The sequence below is a fragment of the Solanum pennellii genome, chromosome 5, assembly GCF_001406875.1.
Source record: "Solanum pennellii chromosome 5, SPENNV200".
In the NCBI taxonomy this organism is placed as follows: domain Eukaryota; kingdom Viridiplantae; phylum Streptophyta; class Magnoliopsida; order Solanales; family Solanaceae; genus Solanum; species Solanum pennellii.
In genome coordinates, this window is record NC_028641.1 from 19099995 (window position 1) to 19118951 (window position 18957).

The following is an 18957-nucleotide window of genomic DNA, read 5'->3' on the forward strand; positions in this document are numbered from 1 at the left end:
CACCCCCCACCCCCACCCCCCAAATGGAGGCCCTACGAGGTGCGAATCTAAAGGAATAAAGTGCAACTGCAGATAAAAGAAAAACTATAAGGAGCATATAATATTAATAAAGATTATCCTGAAAGTACATATTCCTTATAAGTTATGAGATGGCTATGCAATATACCAACTAGCTAATTAAATACTACTAATACACTGAGTATAGTGAGCTCTTATGTATTTGTATTCAAACTATATATGTTCATTACCCCTCAATCTCAAACAAGACCCCATATGAATTCTCTATAACTATGCAGCTCATTATATGTTACGATGATTCCTAATTGGACTATTTTTATGCTGGTTGTAACCCTTTTCAGATATCCAGGCATAGACCAGTTGCAGTTTCACATTTATGTAAATACTAAATATGCATATATAAAGATTGTTGATATAGTCGCATCCACTATCAAGTACTCAGTAATCGTCGGAAAAGAGTAAAGAGTAATGAGTGCAGTAGAGTACTCCACACAGATCGACTCGAATCTTGGACATCCTCCATGTATAATGTGTTTCTTCAAGGCATTACACTCAAATGTAAGTCTCAATACTTTAACTGGTGAAAGCCTCAAAAAAGCCAATGCTTCTTTCTGCGCACTCTAGCAGGCACCTCTGTTGCACATCAAGATAAGAAGATACCCAATATATCAGCAATCAATGATAGTCAAGACCAATTCTTTAAGGACGAATGGAAGTACAAGTGGCAGAGGTGGGTAGAATATGGATTCAAACGGGTACAATTGAACCTACCAGTTATGACAACATTGAATAAATATGTGAAAAATATTTAGTTACGAACGCATAATTCAAAAAGTAATAGATTTAGTTGTAAGAGATAAAGGTTGAACCCATCAAGTTTAAATTTTGGATCTGCCTCAGAGAACAAGACTGATGTACCTCCAATTACGTATAGAGAATTGTAGTGCACTTCACTCCAGAAACTCAGCCACAATTCTAAAAATAAAGACCAAGTTGTTAAATGTACAAAGATACAAAGAAGAGAAAAAATCAACACCTATTACAAATTGAGAACACAAACTAAAGTATAAAGCAGTCCTATTTTTATGTTCAGCACACGTGAATTTGCTCGACTACTACATCGTTCTTCATAGTAAGTTGAAAAACGAATTTGAAACAAACAATGTTCCTTATTGAACCTAGCCAAGGTTACTTGAACATTTCAATTAGTTTTCTCTAGAAGACCACAAACACAGATGTTTGCCTATTTAAAGAGAATCAGCTAAAGAACATCCATAAACATGATCTAAATTTGAATTTCTACAGGAGAAACATTTAGTTACTATGGTACAACAAAAGTACTATCAATCAGAAAACATCATCCTATTAGTTTATTTTGCATAGGATTATGTCTCTTGGTAGTAGCAGCTAGGTAGCACTCTAGGTAAGTATGTGTACTCATTCACATACGAATGTATGCATGCATGTGTGGGTGTTTTTGTGCATACATGACAGACAAAGATGTATGAACATACCTCTAGAAGGCTGTATGTCCTTAGGAAGAATCTCAATGTAGCCATTTTCGCGAAAAGAAGTGACCAAACATATTTTTACTCCATACTGCAATCAAAATTCAACAGACGAAGAGTTACAACACCATCACAGTGGCCCACCCCAAAAAGGAAAAAAAACATATAGATAGGTGAGATAAGCAGCACAAGAAACAAAAAATGGGTAAAGCAGTTCTCAGAAATCAAGAGTCTAGATATCCTTTAGGCGGATAATGTCCAAACTTACCTAGTGATTCAGAGGCAAATAAAACTTGGAAGATGTAATATCATTTCTTTACATCTTTCAGAGGCTTAATTGCTCGGACTCGGGTGCGGGTGTCTGATACAGGTACATATTAGAGGTTGGATCCTTCATGATCTAAATTTTAAGATTCGGGAGTAGAATGGATCTAGGTATGGATATGGGAAGCGACGATTCGGCTAAAATTAATTCAAATATCTAAATAGAGTTGAAAATATATGTATAAATTATGGTAGACTATTCGGAAGGAATGGAACGCATGAACTTTTGAGAGCAAGGATAAAAAATATGTGCCTGAATCATGACTTTATTCTAGCTTTTGTTTTAATTTCCCTTATATAAAGAGTCCTAATCTAATACAAGTAGGGAAAATATTTTACAATGTTCTAATAAAGTATAACAAATCTAGAGATATTAATCTATTAACATCTACCATATAACTTACATTTATTTTCCACATTATAGTTTAGGAATTGACTTCTTTGGTTATTCTTTCCCCATGAAGAAAGTATGGATAGAAAATATTGATACAATATCCTAGAATCTAGAGCCTAAAAGATGCAACTAAATATACAAACAAATCAAAACAGCTAAGGCATGTACCGCCCACGCCTCACTACAATCGTTAAGGGGCCGTTAATTCCCATTGCTAAAGGCATGAAGGGCATCACGCGTTGCAAGGTGGTACCAGCCCCACGCCTTACCTGTATAATTTATTCCCTTGCTTGTATACATTTCAGAGGCAAGGGAATAAATTCCTCTGCATTCACAAGACGTTGACTAACAAGGCGCACGGCGCATCTATTTATAATTACATATATGATATAACATAATTTAGATGAAATTACTAATGATTCGATGGAACTGAAGGTGCAACAAAGAGTTAGATTGTACCTGTTTTGGTTGTGCAGGAGAAGAATATTTCTCGACAAGTCTAGGTGTAAATGTAGTTAACATTATTTGATTGACATGTGTGACTTAGACGCAATGTCAACACAAGCTTAAGGAGCAGTTGCACTATCGTAATTGTACTATTGTCTATGTCGTGCATCAATGGACTCTTCAAGTGATGTTTGTGTTTTTCTTTCTTTAGTGCAGGTATGTGAATTTTATAATGTACTATGTACTAAGTTTTATTATGATAAAACAAAAATTCTTAATTTTATTTTTTGTAGGTATGCGATTGGGAGTGTATTATCCCACTGCAGCCTTGGCTGCCGCATACATGTCAAGCGTTTGTAGATCACTTGTGTGCCACTACAGGCGCACCTTCAAGTGCTACAAAATTTATGAGACTAAACCACATCTAATTGATATATGCTACACATTTGCTAAAGACGACCCCCCTTGAGGCTTATCCATTCATTTGATCACGTGAAATCAGTGCTATCAAAGGCGCGCTTAAGCCCTAAAGCGAGGCTAAAAACATGTTGAGTGCTTCGCTCGCTTTATGTGCTTGCGCTTCAATGTCGTCATCAATGAGCTTCTTACGAAGAAGCGACACTAAACAATTGATATTTCACTTTATCATAATTTTTTTTCAATTTCTTTGGTCATATATTTGTCATTCATGTTTATAATTATTAGTCTTGGACTAATATATATATTTGTATATTCTCCCCTTGGCACCTTTTTTTTATCAAAGTCCACGATTTATTTGCGCTTTATGCTTAAAGCCCCCCACGGACCTTAGAGCCTTTTTGCGCTTTTCGCAATGATATAAAATATTGTACTCCACAGGTATAAACTATTATTTGGACACTTGCTAATGAAATATCTTAAGACATTTGAATAACGAGCTGATAATGTGTCATGGTTATGGTTTCACAAAGTGTTGATGATCTTCACGTCCTCATATTCGATATCCTATTCACTAGAGCGTCCTTACTTTTTTACTTGTTATTTTGTCCATTTGACATATAAGTCATATTTTATACGTCCTTGTGTCCCTATGGTCGAGGGCACTGCATTTACATAAATGCATAATATGACGCACTGGTTAGCAGACCATCCCACTAGGCACTCTTCCTCTCAGCTATACATGTGGTGAGCTCCACTTCTACTTGGAGCTAGGATGTGTCTAGGACTCTTTCCTGTATATGTTCTATGATTATGGGTAAGTCGGGGCCCTATCCCGACCATATGATAGTTGTACATTTTTTATTTTAAGTAGAGGCATCTTAGATTCTGCGGTATTTGCATATATGAAGTCAATCATTCATATCAAAGACTCACATTAGTGGTGAGGATATTTTTGAGCTATTTGGCCAGTTGTAGGGCATTTTGAGTCATAAATGTAACAGGGTAAAGTTAATCTATTTTGAATAGTCTAGGGGTAATTTTGGCCCTTCTCCCTAAAAGCTACGTATGCATGCCTTCTAATTTGAAAATTGAGATATCAAAGACTTTCACATTAGTGTTGTATGAGCCGTTGTTATAAATTTTCAAATAGAACTGTACAAGTAAAACAAGAAGCTCACAATATTAAAAAGATAAATTTGGGTTGATTGAATGATGAACCAAAAACAACACTCCACTATGACGGCTAGCCATTCAATACCAAAGACAACATTAGAAAGCTCTATCCTAGATCCTATTTCCTTAATTTAGAAAAGACCAAAACAATGTTAAGTTAATTCAAATAATTGGGAATAGAATTGAAAACCAAACAGCCAAAGAAACCCAAAAAAAGATACTAGCAATATCATAGAGGCGGCCCGCTATGGGTTGTGGATGTAACTTCTACCAGCATGTGGTAGCATAGTTCCACATAGGACTTAGTTCTCACTTCTAACACTTTTGACTAGTCTCTCACTGCTTTGCTTTGATACCATAGCTGCACCTTGATTCCATTCCTAGTTTAGAGAACTATTGGAACTCATTTTTGCTCATCCAACAGGATTAATCCTTACTGAAAGTTTTATCAGGCAACTTACTGAATTCCTTTTCGCTTGTCTAAGAGGATTTCATTCTTATAACAAAACTATGTGTTTGCTCATCTAACAGGATTTCCTCTGAAAGTTCCGAGTCAATGTTAATAGGGAACATATAGAAACTTTATGAATTGAAGCCCACCAAAACAAAATATATTTGAAGTAGGGCAGGTGTACACATCTTATATATTATAGAGCATATCTTAGTTTTAAGATGCCTTATAATGATCTACACTGCCTACACATGCATTGAATTATGCCACTAAAGCAAGTTGAGAAAGAAAGACACTCTCTTACTTACTTGATCTGCAGCTGCTTGGAGAGTGATATGATCTCCCCATTCCCTCAACCTGGCTTGAACAAGAAATAGCTAGTTAATTGTCTATCTGGTCTTCTTTATGTAAGCAATAGATGGAAACTAGATTTCACCTCTTCATCTTCTTCAGGTAGCTTTTGTATTTCATGGGAACATAACTTTCATAAAACTTTCTGAAATGCTTTAGCTGAAACAGATTAGAAACCAGGATAAGCACAACAACAACATACCCAGTGTCATCCAACAAGTGGGGACTGGGGAGGGTGGTATGTACCAGACCTTACTCTTACCTTGTGAAGGTAGTAGAGAGGAAGAAACAAGAGTAAGCACATATAGATTATATAAATTAGTACTTAAATGTGATTTGGAGTCACAAAGGATCATATCGATGGGGCGTCATTCCGAGCCACCAGGTCACCCTCATAATTTTAAGTCTTAAAAGAATATTCCAAATTATAATGAAAAACAAAATGTTGTTTCAGTACCAACTTTGTAAATAAGTAGCCATCCTTTGAAAGAAAAACACAAGGAAAACTCAAAGAGAAAAGAAAACCTCATACTAACCATGAAATATTGTCACAAATAATTGCTCTATGACTAATTGACTTAACAAGATGCAAGTCGCAAGACAATTATTATCCAATCCAATGTACAGTTGATATTAATAGCAGCACAGATTTTCACCAATTTCCTGAACTCAATACATCTAAAATCAATATTCATGTGGTATACACTCTAGGAAGAAAAGTTGGTCCTTATACTAGAATGAATGTCAAAATCAAACAGGTACAGGTACGTGCACTGCAGTAGGAGTTTAGGACAACGATAACAAAGTAGTAGCTAAATTGGGACTTAATAGGGTTGAAATCATTCTTATTCCCTAATTGTACAATGGCAAAGGTTGATATCCTAATTTCCTGGATCAAAGTGATTATAAGTTGAAGCTTAGAGACTATCTACTAAACAACTTTCAAGAAGATCATCAAATTGATCCATAATGCTTGTGGTGTGCCATCTTAGCACCCAATATTCAGTTCATTCTTATGGTGTTCTCAATGTTTAACTTTTGATTTTTAATATCCTCCAACTACGCCATTGGAATGATTTTGGATAGATTTTGAAGGGAAAATCTTAAATCACATAGAACCTATAACAAAAGTACAATATAGTTTCTTTTCAGTTTTCAGTTTAACTTTTTTTATCAGGTTATTGTTTTATTCTTTTAACCAGTATTCAGAGGAAACAACATGAGTACAGAAATTGATATAGCTCCAGTACATTCCACTCGCTACTGTAGAAAAAGTAAAGGGCTGACAAAATCCAAAAGAGCAAAAACATTATCCTCAAAATGCCCCAGAAAATAAACTTGATTTTATACTGAATAGTTGAAGGACCATTTAAAGATTGAAGCTCGAGGATATGGTAAGAAAAAACTGAACCTTAAGGTTTGAGGATATGATATTAAAAAATGAACATTAAGAACTAAACTAACACAGGGATCGCAAATATCAATTTTGTCATTCTCGAAAACTTACTTATGTCTCACCTCCTCTTGATTTCTAAAACAAACTTGATTTCGCAATCGTATATCACAAATACCCATTTAACAAGATCGCGAACTAGCTTAAGACACTCCAACAAAATTCTTAGTCACTCCTTGCAACCCCCGAATTTCTATCTCTTTTAACTATCAAAAATTTTCAGGATTTCTTCCTCAGATAACTTCTACATTTCACTGCATTCACTATCCCATCAATTACCAAAATCTAACCATTAGTATCAGTATTATCTTGTCCCCGGCCTGTTATTATGTCATATGGGTCGTTCCTCACTCTTGAATGCTCTACTCAGCCAGACATTAGGTTACCAATTTGACCTCATATGGGACAGATTTCATATCTATAGAATTGAGCAATGTTTTAAGCTCTTTGAGAAAAAGGAGGGCTTTGTGCATTTCTTTAATCAGGGTTTATGTAAAGCTACAAGTACAGATTTTTTTCAACTTTTAAAAGCCATAACTCATTTTACAAAGAGAACGACTGTCACTTTTTTCTTCCGACTTTTCGTTTTCTTCTTGAGTATAGGATTTTATTCCAGTTGTTTAGGTTTCTTCATTTCTTGGCAGTACCCTGTTGGCTTCTGCAAAATGACATATGCTTCCTGCTGCGTGTGTTAAAACATCAGATAACATTAAACCAGGCCTCTTTTTGCATAAGCTAATAAACTCAATTTCATCTAAATTTCGGCACTAAATTGATTCAAACATGTAACAACCCCCGCATGGTCGTTTTGCACTTTTCAATCCGTTTCCCCAGTTTAACTTTTCCTACAGCTTCATTATGTTGTTTACGACATGTGGGGATGGATGGCACAATTCCCGATGTGATCAGATGCATTTGGGAAGATTTTCATCTTTGAAAGTTTAGAATTTGCCATTTGGAAAGTTTAACCAAAGCCAACATTTTGGTTAAGAAGTTTGGAGTTTGAGTTATGACGGCTCCAATAGGTACAGATGGTGATTAATGACTTGATCGAATGTTTTGTATAGATCCCGAGGTGCTCATGAGTGAATTGGATTATTGGTTGAGTTTCTGGTTAAGTTTGGAAATTTTAGTTAAACACTGTCAACATTTTGTTAAGAAAACCTGGGATTTGTGATTTGGTGATTCCAACAAGTTTGGATTGAGTTTCAGACACTTGATTGGTGATAGGCCTAAAATGGATATATTTAGGCATTAATTTTCTCACATTTTAGAACTTTTTATTGGCTTTTAAGTAGTGATTATATTGTTTTATGCTTACTATTATATTTTTTGTGTAGAAATAAAACGGTGTGAGAAGATGAAGAGATTTTAAGTAAAATTGGGGGGAGGGGGAAGCTTTATTATTGTCCTTGTCCTCCAATGTAAAGGCAACAATGAAAAAAAGACAAGCAACAAAATATGCAGCAAAGATTACACTGGAAATTTGCTCCTAGGCAGCGCGCAAGGCAACCTAGATTCTGATTTTCTTGAACTCATTTTGGACTCAGTTATTTCATTTGGGACTTTTCCTACACCTATAAATAGTCCACAAACACATTTTGAAAAAGAAAAAGACTTTTGAAGTAGACAGAGTTTGGAGCTGACGTGGAGATGGAGTTAATTGAGTTTTACCTTTTCTTCACCATATTATTCCTTTTGTGTTATTCTTTGGATGATTTGTGGTATTTCGCCCATGTCTATATGGAGCTAAATTCTCGTTCTAGGGGGTTGTAAACGTTATTATTTGAATATTGTTTTAAATTAATTAGTATCTCATTGGTCAGCTGTTCAATACCGTTCTTAATTATTTTGTTGCATAGCTAACAGTCAATACTATTCATGTATCTATAATTGAGCAGGACAACATAAATTATAGATTGTCCATACGGTTGATTAGAGTGTGTTCACCTAATAGGAGGGAGCGAATTCTTGATTAGGCTAAGCATAGCTTATTGCGTTGCTTGATAGATATACAAGGAGATATAAAAATGCAATATCGTTAATTCTATTCTGCTAGGCATAGAGAATTAGGTTAACTTGAATAGACGCACAATTACTCGACAGAAAATTGCGAGTAAAATTATCCATGCCAATCAATAATCATAATAAATTAATTAGTTAAATCAATAACACGATTGTTAGATAGCCCATTTCCCTGGATTGATTTTACCTCATTGATAACATACACTCTTTCTTGGTTAAAGGTCATTAGTACTTTTCTTTTTATTTTAGCTAGTTTATAATTATAAGTTCGGATTTTATTTATTGTTAAGATAATTCACATTAAATTAATTTAGTTATCAGTTAATCACAAGTCACTATGGGTTCGACATTTGACTTTTAGTCACTTTATTACTTTACGACCGCATGTCTTATGTGTGCGCGACATGTTTTTGGCATCATTTTCCAGACTTAGAAATTAACTATTTTCAATATTAGACTTTTGTTTTGGTCTAGTCCAATTTAATTTTTTATTTTTGTATATATATTTGTTTTCTATAGTATTCTTTATCCTTCTTGAAATGGCATCTCGAAATGTAAATTCATCGAGTAATTAATGGGTATTTACTTAAATATAATTTGTCATCATTTTTTTCAGGAGCAGAATTTGCGCATATTTTCTTTGATTGGAGTGTCTTATTCCTTTTCCCCAATCCTTTATTATAATTCTCCTCTTTTTTGTGATATTAACCAGAGTAATGAAGTGGAAGATGCGGAACATGATGCTCGGCTTAGTGATATGATGAAGCAAATATTGGAGCAAAACACATAAAATAGGAAAGCCATGGGGATGAGTGGCAATGCAAGCTAAGACTAAAACTTATAATTATCTACAAGTTACAGGTTTAGCTAATACCCAATACCCATGACGAACACCATGCAGACGAAGAGAACGAGGTACCGCAAGAAGAAAGTTATGAAGAAGCAGAGATAGTGAGTCAATCTTGGCTAACAGAACAAGCTCAACTACTTCCTCCGTCCCATTTTATGTGGCAACATTTCCTTTTTGGTCAGTCCCAAAAAGAATGTCCCTTTTCCTTATATGGTAAGTACTTAAAGGTACAATTTTTCTTTTACCCTTGTTGGTCCCACTAAATTTTAAAAATAGTACTCCAATATATTTATGAGGAGAAAGAAAAGTGAGTCTACTTTTTGACTTTTTTTAAGGGCAATTTGGTAAACATTTCAAAATCTTTATTTATTTCTTAAAACTCCGTTCCCGTTCAAATGTTTCCACGTAAGATGGGACGCAGGGAGTAATAAGCTTGCATGGGTTTGTCCATAGTGGTCTTACAAAGAGGCGAAACATATGATGGAAGGAAGAACTAAGCTCACACAAGAGATGCACCAATTTGGCTTAGATATCCATAATTTGCACACTGGGTTGAATAAAAAGATTGAGGCATTTGATGCCGAACTACCAATTGTTGTGGATATCGGCCAACTTGTAAAGCAGAAAGAGGAATCCTAACTATTCAACTGAAATACTATTATGATGCCAAGGATGAGAAGGTGTACCAGGGCAACGATATTAATGATGCGTGTTAGACCTCATTCTAAACATTTTTGTAGGTTATGTTTAGGTGGGGACATGAGAATCAAGCCATCCGAACCTATGGAGAAGTGTATAGATTAGTTGAGAGACTCTTACATTCTAAACTTTGCCACATCATAAAAATAAAAACTGTTGTCCCTCACTTAAGGCCAAGAAGTGCAATATGTAATGTTCACTATATGGTCCTTTAAAACCTTTACCACCGCCCATGATGCAAAATTGATGGATCAATTTGTATCTTCAAAGTGGAAAGTAGAACTGGTGAAAGTGTTAGCACCGTGTTGCTGCATTAAATTAGTCATTAGTTGGGAGGCAACTAAATCTTATCATTTTCTTTACATATTTATATATCATTGTATTTTTTGTAGTATTATGTTTTTTTGTTTTTGTAGAAGTATGTGCAAGGAAGTAAAGTCATTAGAAGTATGCAAAAGCAAGCCGCAAAGTGAAACTAAGTGTAGGGTTCCCGTATAAAGAATTGTGTCATGTTGGGAGAAGTCTGAGTATCCCCTAAGCTGCAAATGTTTCGGCATTTGGCCTTTCAGGGAGTTTATTTTACCCACGTTATTTATAGCATGCATTGAGGATAATGCACATTTTATGTATGGGGTAAGGAGATTGCGTGGATGCTTTTTTGTTCTTCTTATTAGGTAGTTGATAATTCTCACAGTTTTTCTTTATGCTTCGGTTTTTTTATGAGGGATGTAACTTGAACAGGGTAAGTTTTTACATTTTTTTTATTTTTTGGTAGTACTAAAGGAGAGAGAAGAAATACTTTCGGACTTAGTTGATACTAGCATATGTGGGCATGAACTTGAGTAGTATTTTTATATCAGTTTTGAATACCACTGAAATAACAAAGTTTCTGACACCTAGCTCAAAGTAGTGACTCCATATTAAGCTTTCTATTATGTTGTAGTTCGGTATGACATGTCTATCAAAGAGTAGAATTGATCCATTTAGATTGAGACTTGTGTCATGAGAGGTGAGGATTTCTTGCATATATTCCACATCTTGCTTCTCAGACTAGAACTTGATCTACATGTTATTGAAGAGAAATAATCTTGCTCTGTTTAGAAAATGATGATAGGCTTTATTCACTTCTACTAAACCAAGTCCATCAACATCAATGACAAGGCATTACTTGTTATTTCATCTCTTCCTTAACTACGTATCTCAACCTTTCTTTTCTTGGTATTGCTATCAAACACAAGCTTCGTAAAGAATCTTGCAAGTGTCAACACTGAACTCTAGCAAAACTGGCATTGTCCGAATTTTAGTCGCCCTTATGCTTGTGGTAGGTAATTGTGATAAAGAGAGCCTGCGGTGTTTAATTCAATCTTGATATACAAAAAGCAAAAAAGCTACAATATTATTGAGTTGCGAATTATACTTCAAGCTAAGTTGCTCGGACTCGGGTGCGGGTATCCGAGACGGATGCAAATCCGAAAGTCGGATTCGGGAAATCTAAATTTTAAGATTCGGCGGTGCGAATCCGAGTATTGTTATGGGTGCGGGGATACGGCTAAAAATTTTAATTTTATAAAAATATAATTATAAAGATATTCTAATTATATATAATAAAATATCACAAAATATTTATGAAATATACATAATAATTAATTGCATATTTTGGTATTATTGCATACAAAATAAAAGAAGTATAATTGTGAAAGAAGAACGAGAATATAATAAACATTAAAAATATAATTAATTTTATAATTGAAAGGACACACTTATCTAGAGAAACCCTTCCTCCAGTTTTTTTTTTTCAAGAAAAACTGAAGAGGCTATTTCTTCAAGAAAAGATAAAAGAGCTCTGTACTTTCCAAGAAAAAACTCCTCTTTCTTCTATGTACTTTTTTAAGTTTCAGGTACTTTTTCAATTTTATCCTCTTTAACTTTTTCAAGCTTCATCTTAAAAAGTACTCCACGTCTCCTCGGAAGACGTCGCCAGAAACTGATTTCTTTTTCCCCAAATCTTTTCTCGGCTCTGGTCAAAGTGTCGAGATTGGATTGACCAAATCCGACACGCACCCAGCGCCCGCGTGGGGACGGGTTCGCCGGCAAAAATGAAGATTCCGCACTACATAGACTTCAAGTACATATAACCCTCAAAGCGACAATTATATCTTTTTGTTTGTTTAATCTAATAATCTTACAAAAATCACGTGAAGAGAACCTAAGCTGTAATATGTGATGATCCTAGTGAAAAACAATCCTCGAACAAAATGATTGTAGGCTTGGTAACACCTTGATCTATAACACACCATAATGAGATGAAAGGAAAATTTATCAAAAATTTAATGTACCCATACCTGTTTGACAACCTCCTTCCTCACATGCTTATGATACTCTGGATTATGATACAACTGATCTGCAAGGGCTCGAAACTGTTCAATAAGTCAAAGGAAATAGTCACAAATAGCACACATGTATGTCAAGTGCAGCAATGGCTTGTAGACTAGTCAAAAGAGAATAAACCTGGCAATTTCCATCTCCTTGAATTTGAAACTCAGCAAGGCCATATGCTGCCAACCTGAATGACAGCTAACATTACACATAAAAAGGAAAAATCCTTACTGACAATACCAAAATAGTACAGAGATAAAGTAATATCCTTCCTCTTTAATTAACTCCCTTGCTGCGGGGTATCAAACATACGTAAGATTATAACTCATGGTTTTTCCATACATTATGATGTCAACTACAGATCACAAATAAGTACTTTTAACTATCCCCGGAGAACAATATATTGTAGAGGAAAACCGTAAAACTGTACAAGCGATGGGCCATATATTTTCGAGGATTGCATCAGCTTTTCATTTTAACTATTTGAATAAACCTGTTTAAATTATATGAAACCAAATAAAATTGGAAATCTTCAATTAGAGCCCCCGACGTCATACATCTGGCTTCTCCATTTCAAATTGTGGATTCAGGATCAATTGTCAAGCTGAAGGGCTATGATACATTAAGTAAGTGATACACAACCTGCCAGATAGCCTCCCGTGGTCAAGTGTGGCATCATTAGGATCAGGTATCTGCCCAATAACCCTTGGAGTGTGCTGCAAAGACAGTAAGATTATAAGCAGAATATGATGGTTAGTAGCATATTATCATTTCAAGAATTAAAGCACGCACTGAATCAATGCCTCATAAATACAGATGACAGACAAACACTCGCAAAATTCTTGATAACTAACAACATGTACATGACAATATTGAAACTATGTCATATACATAGAAAACCTGTCTAGTACAAGCAAATATGATTGTACCGGGATTGAGTCCAAATGAGAGAGTCTGTTCCCAAGCTTGCCCCCATACCTCGAAGCAATTTCTTCTTCTTCCGCCAAGATTTTCGCAATGGCATGATCATCCTCAGTACCTTGTGAACTGCTATTCAAACTAGAGGGAGAACTCGAGCTTGCTCTTGAATTTCCATAATGTTCATTCATATTACGATCAATAACAGGAATAGACCTATACAGCAAGAAGCAATTCCTATATATAAAAAATTAGGATTGATACATTAAGAAAAAACCCAAATAGAAAAGTAAATCTTGAGAGGATCTACCAGATACCCACAGACCCAAACCCAAACCCAAAAAAGAATGAGGGTATTGAATAACAAGTAATGTATATAATTTTGGATCAAGAACCAAAATCTGAAGTAACTCTAGGAGCAAAAGGTGATTTGATTTCAACAGTAAAAGAAGAAAGAAAGAAAGAATGGGGTTTGATTGAAGAATATAAAGCGTTAAGGGAGAGGGGTGGCCTCGGAGTGTCTCGTGAGTTGTGACATCGGAACAATTGGATTAGACGTCATTCTCTCACCCCGACATGCCCACCACAACAGAATCCATAAATTACTGGGAACTTACATAAATATATCAAAAATAAAAAATATTTACCATTTATAGTAAAAATATTTTTCTTAGTTTTATGACTTTTAATATATTTATAATAAATTTTTATTTCATATTGCAAAAAATAATATATTATTCACATATTAGATAAGTTTTATGGATCGATAATACATTTATCACACATTTTAATATATATTTATAATACAAAATGTCAACTTTTTACCAAACAACCATAATATATTTTTAAGAATAGTTATAATACATATATACATTGCATATTCAATTCACTTTTAATACATATTGCACATTTAACATAGTATTGCTATTAATGGTAATAAATATAAAATATCGCTCAAAAATCAGTGATTATTTATTAAAACGCATTCATCCATGTAATTTTTCCTAAATTATTATTCCCTATGTTTTACGAAGAATGATCTAATTTGACTTGACACGGAGTTTAAGAAAATAAAAAAAAATATATCGTGATTCTAAATTAAAGTTATGTTAAATGTACAAAAATTTTAATCTTGTAGCCTTAAACATGTAATGTGAAAAAATGAAATCAATATGTTAAAAAAAACATTCATTCTTTTCGAAACAGACTAAAAAGAAAGGAGATCAATCTTTTTTGAAACAGATGAATAATTTTTTTTGGCATATCGTATCCGTGTATGGTACCCTAATTGGAGTTCAAATAAATTCAGATCAAAATTTCACATTAAGATAAAGCGCTCGATTCTATACCCAAGGGAACTCGAACAGGAGAATATCTTGGTTAAGGATGAAAGAGTATTTATCACTCTACCATAACACTTGTTGGTCAAACAGATAATTTTTCGTAAACAAAACACATGTGAGATTTTAATTAAGGGTCTGATATACCCCGCAACTTTGTCATTTGGAGCTGATATACCCCTCGTTATAAAAGTGGCTCATATATGCCCTTACCGTTATACAAACGGCTCACATATACCCCTGCCGTTACAAAATGGCTCACATATACCCTTCATTTAACGGAAGTTAAAAAATTAGTTTTAAATTTATATTTATTACTTCTAATTTATTAAAAAAAATATTTAGGGGTATATATGATTCTTCTGTCAAAGTTCAAGGTATATTTTAATTTTTTTCATGCATAACTTATTTTTTGACTTCTTTTATTATAATTATTTGAGTTTCTTATTCTTATTTTATTTTTTTTCTTTCATTCCTTAGTTTAAAGAAAAAAAAATTAAACTATTTTTTGTGTGTGTATTGTAATTTAATTTCGTATTCGAAGAAAAAATTTGGTCATCTACAATAAGTTTTACAAAATCTTAGTGAAACATAAATAAATTTGATTATCAAAATAATAATTATAAATTAGTCATTGAAACAAAAAAAAATCAAAAAAAAAAATGTTTGACGAGGACTAAATTTACTCATATGGGATTATATTTTTTAGAAAAAAATAATAAAAATTTAGATTAAAATTATTATTTTTTCATTTCCGTTAGAGGAAAAGGGTATATGTGAGCCATTTGTTTACAAGCAGGGGTATATATGAGCCACTTTCATAACAAGGGGTATATCAGCTTTAAATGACAAAGTTGAGGGGTATATCAGACCCTTTTCCCATATTATATAAAATCCTAATGCCCTAAAAAATTATTTTAAAAAGAAAAAGAAAAAGAAATGGTCGCCTCTTCTCAACTATCTATTTCGCATTTTCTTTTTTTGATGTCTTCTCTTCTCTTCTTCTACTTCTTCCTTCATGTATTGTGTTGCTGATATTATTGTTGTTCTTGTGGTTATTATTGTTATTATGCTTGAAAGAAAAGAGAACACTTCTTGGTAAAACAAATACAATAAGTGATAAAATTGATCCAGTTATTAGACATGTTATAACAATTGATACATCTATTTTAATAGTTGTTGCACTAATTGCTACTTATATTTTTGCAATAGTGGTACATGCTTTGATTGTGAATTGAAGATGTTGTCATCACATAGGTGTATATTGAGGTAAAAATCAAAAGGCAACCCCCTTCAGGATTAAAAATTAAATTAGTTTGCATACTAATTTGGAAGATGAGGGTCGACCCATTTGAAGGATATATGTCGTTGAAAAATTAATTGAGAACTGTCAAGAATGAATATACTTGGGTTGGCATGTAATCACTATACCATTTTAGGCCTAAAGTCATTACTAAATCAAGACAACGCTTGTAAAATGTTGCCTAAACCTTTTTAGGCTACACTTTTAAAGTGTAGCCTTAGAGCCTGTTTGGTTCAGCTTAAAAGCTGGTCAAACTGACTTAAAAGCTGGTTTTTGACTTATTTAGCTGTTTGGCAATACTCAAAATAACTTATTTTAAGTTAAAAAAAACTTATTTTAAGCCAAAAGTTAAAAGCTGGGGTAGGGGTGCTTTTTCTTTTTTAGCTTATAAGCTGTATTAAGTTGACCACATTTTTATCTTTTTGCCCTTAATATTTTTATACAATCTCCAAATTACCCACATAACCCTAACATCTCTTTCTTCCATTTTTCCCTTTTCACGTTCGGCATAGCAACTTCAACACTTTTATCCAAATGCATAACTGCTTATTTTAAAAATAAGTTTCAGCACTTTCAAAAGTACTTTTTTAAAGCTGCTTTTATTAAGCCCATCCAAACGGGGCCTTAGTTTTTAGCTTTTGGCCACAATAATGTTGGCAATACTTGTAAAGCATGCTCTTTAGTAGTATAGGCTACACATCATAAGTGTGGTTTGATCATGATATAATTGGCCAAACCTATTTATATATATGACTACATTTTTAAAGTGTGCTATTTTTATAATTATAAAAACAACACTTGCCAAGTGTAGCCTTATAGTTTTCACTAAAATATTATATTCCCTCCAGCAAATTTAACTCTCCCTCTCATTATCATTTGACCAAAAAGAAAACTAATAAAAAAACACTCCAAGTCTCAAGTATCTGAAAGAGTCCTCTCATCTTCATCCTCAAAACCTAGCCAATTGATTCTCGAAGCCATGGTTGAATTTGAAACCTCAACTCTCAGTTTTGCTTTAAAGCATGAAAACCTCTCAAAGTCACAGGTACGGGGTACCCATTTCGTAGGTGTTCTTTTCCGACTCTAATTTTCATTTTTATATGTGTTCTTGGTAATTTCTTCATATTCAATTCCGTTCCTCTTTCTGTATTTAGTGTTGACACATCTTCTAATGGGCCACAAAACAGGTTTGTAAATCTTATGAAGGGACATATTTGGATTGAAAGTGAAGCTCTTGGCAAGGGATGAATCTGCTAAACAAAGGTTGTGAATATGCTATATTTATCATTAAACTTGGCGTTCCTGGACGTGTAAATGAATCTAAGCACCCCTTTATGACCAACTTGCCAGCAAATCACAAATGAGTTTTTAATGATTAAATGTTTTGGTCATGGATGAATGGGTGAGTACTATCTGAAGTGCAAATGGCAAGATTTAGCCATGGCGATTTGGTTTTTGTTCTGATGTGTTCTGTTTCAACGTTATCTGTTAAAAGTTGGAGTAAAAAAAGAGAGTTCTTACTTATGGCGATTAGAATTTCGTTCTAATGTTTGTAAGTTAAATGTTATATGTTTGACCATAAATGGTTAGTGTTTCGTTGTATATATTTGGATTTTCATTCTAATGTTCTTTGTATTAGCGTAATCTATTAAAAATTGTAGCGCAAATTAGGTTTTAGTCATAACTATTCATAGCGAGTTTTTAGCTATGGCGATTTGAAACTTGTTCTAATGTTCTCTTTATTAACGTAATTTGCTACAAATTGGGGTGAAAATTGTGAGCATTTTGCTATGGAGTTCTTACATGTATTGAGTACCCAAAATAGTTCATGAGTTTCTAATGTTACATGTATTGAGTTGTCTTACTAACTCTTTCATGAACCGAACATAAAAATACATAACAAGCGGTAATCATGGAATGTAAATTTTTTTTAAGAAGACCATTGCTTGTGCTAAGTGTACATAAGTGTATGAAATTAGAATCTTAACAACTATATATGGATGTCCTGGTGACATGTACTTAAGAGTGTATGCCTTTATCAAATGAATACAAGGATGTAATGGATGTATCAAACTAGTATGTGGCAATTGTGTTTAAAGTCCATCACTTTATATGGATCCTTTTAGGGTGAAAAACTCCTTTTGTTAATACATCAGATCCTTTTGATTATTCTTTTTGGCATTTCACTTCTATTTTTATAAGAGCATCTGATTTCAGTGGAGCTTAATCAACAATGTGGACTTCTATGTATTACTTCCTCCATCAAGTTTAGTGTCTTTGTTTTAGTGTTTATACACACACACACATTCTCCCTCCGTATTATATGTGTCAAGGTATGAAGTTCAGGCATGGTAATCATTCATGGTCGGACCTCCCACTGTGAGAATGCATAAGTTTTATGAAGGAGGTTTTCAGTCTAAAATGAGCAGAATGAAAGCGACTCTAATTTTTGGAGTCATGTCTGTTCTCTCATTCATGTTAACGCCTTGCTGCAATTGTTATATCCGAGATTGTTTAAGTAATACATTAAATCATCTCCTCGAGTTTGAAGATATATCGGGAACAGTCTCCTTGCCTTCACAAGTTAAGTGTAAGGTTTGCATACACTACACCCTCCATAGGCACCACCTATGGAGGGTATATTATACACAAATGTTTCAACTCCTATACAACTCTATTAGTGCTTTTAATCTTTCTCATGCCTCCTTGAACATGTTACATTTGCACAAGATTTTTTCGGATTCTTGACTATGGTTTAATGCTATCATTTTTTGGTGTTTGTATAATACAATGATATTTTGTATATAAGAATAGCAACACGAGTACTATTTCTCTTCTATTTTCCTTTCTGGATTTCATTTTAATGACATCAATATCTTCAACAAGAAAAATACTGAAGCAGATAGA

At 33.8% G+C, this 18957-nt stretch overlaps 1 protein-coding gene and 1 long non-coding RNA gene across 5 annotated transcripts; one reads left to right on the top strand and one right to left on the bottom strand.

Moving 5' to 3' along the window:
* Positions 1 to 75: 75 nt before the first annotated feature.
* On the bottom strand, positions 76 to 14003 carry LOC107018690 (OTU domain-containing protein DDB_G0284757-like). 4 transcript variants are annotated; one of them, XM_015219232.2, is made up of 10 exons: positions 13718 to 14003; positions 13419 to 13623; positions 13132 to 13205; positions 12622 to 12676; positions 12456 to 12530; positions 5172 to 5245; positions 5044 to 5092; positions 1533 to 1617; positions 937 to 993; positions 76 to 651 (listed from the first exon to the last, which is right to left on the bottom strand). In XM_015219232.2, exons 2-10 carry the CDS (start codon positions 13596 to 13598, stop codon positions 608 to 610), a joined length of 693 nt encoding a protein of 230 aa, XP_015074718.1. In that variant the 5' UTR covers positions 13599 to 13623; positions 13718 to 14003; the 3' UTR covers positions 76 to 607. The 4 variants fall into 4 exon arrangements, 3 of the variants coding, with proteins under 3 accessions (XP_015074718.1, XP_015074719.1, XP_015074721.1); XR_003578656.1 differs by having other exon boundaries at positions 5040 to 5092; positions 13419 to 14003; XM_015219233.2 differs by lacking the exon at positions 937 to 993 and having other exon boundaries at positions 13419 to 14003.
* A 2864-nt stretch (positions 14004 to 16867) lies between these two features.
* On the top strand, positions 16868 to 17809 carry LOC107019863. Its single transcript, XR_001456772.2, has 2 exons — positions 16868 to 17095; positions 17238 to 17809. It is a non-coding gene; the product is annotated as an uncharacterized LOC107019863 (long non-coding RNA).
* Positions 17810 to 18957: the final 1148 nt, after the last annotated feature.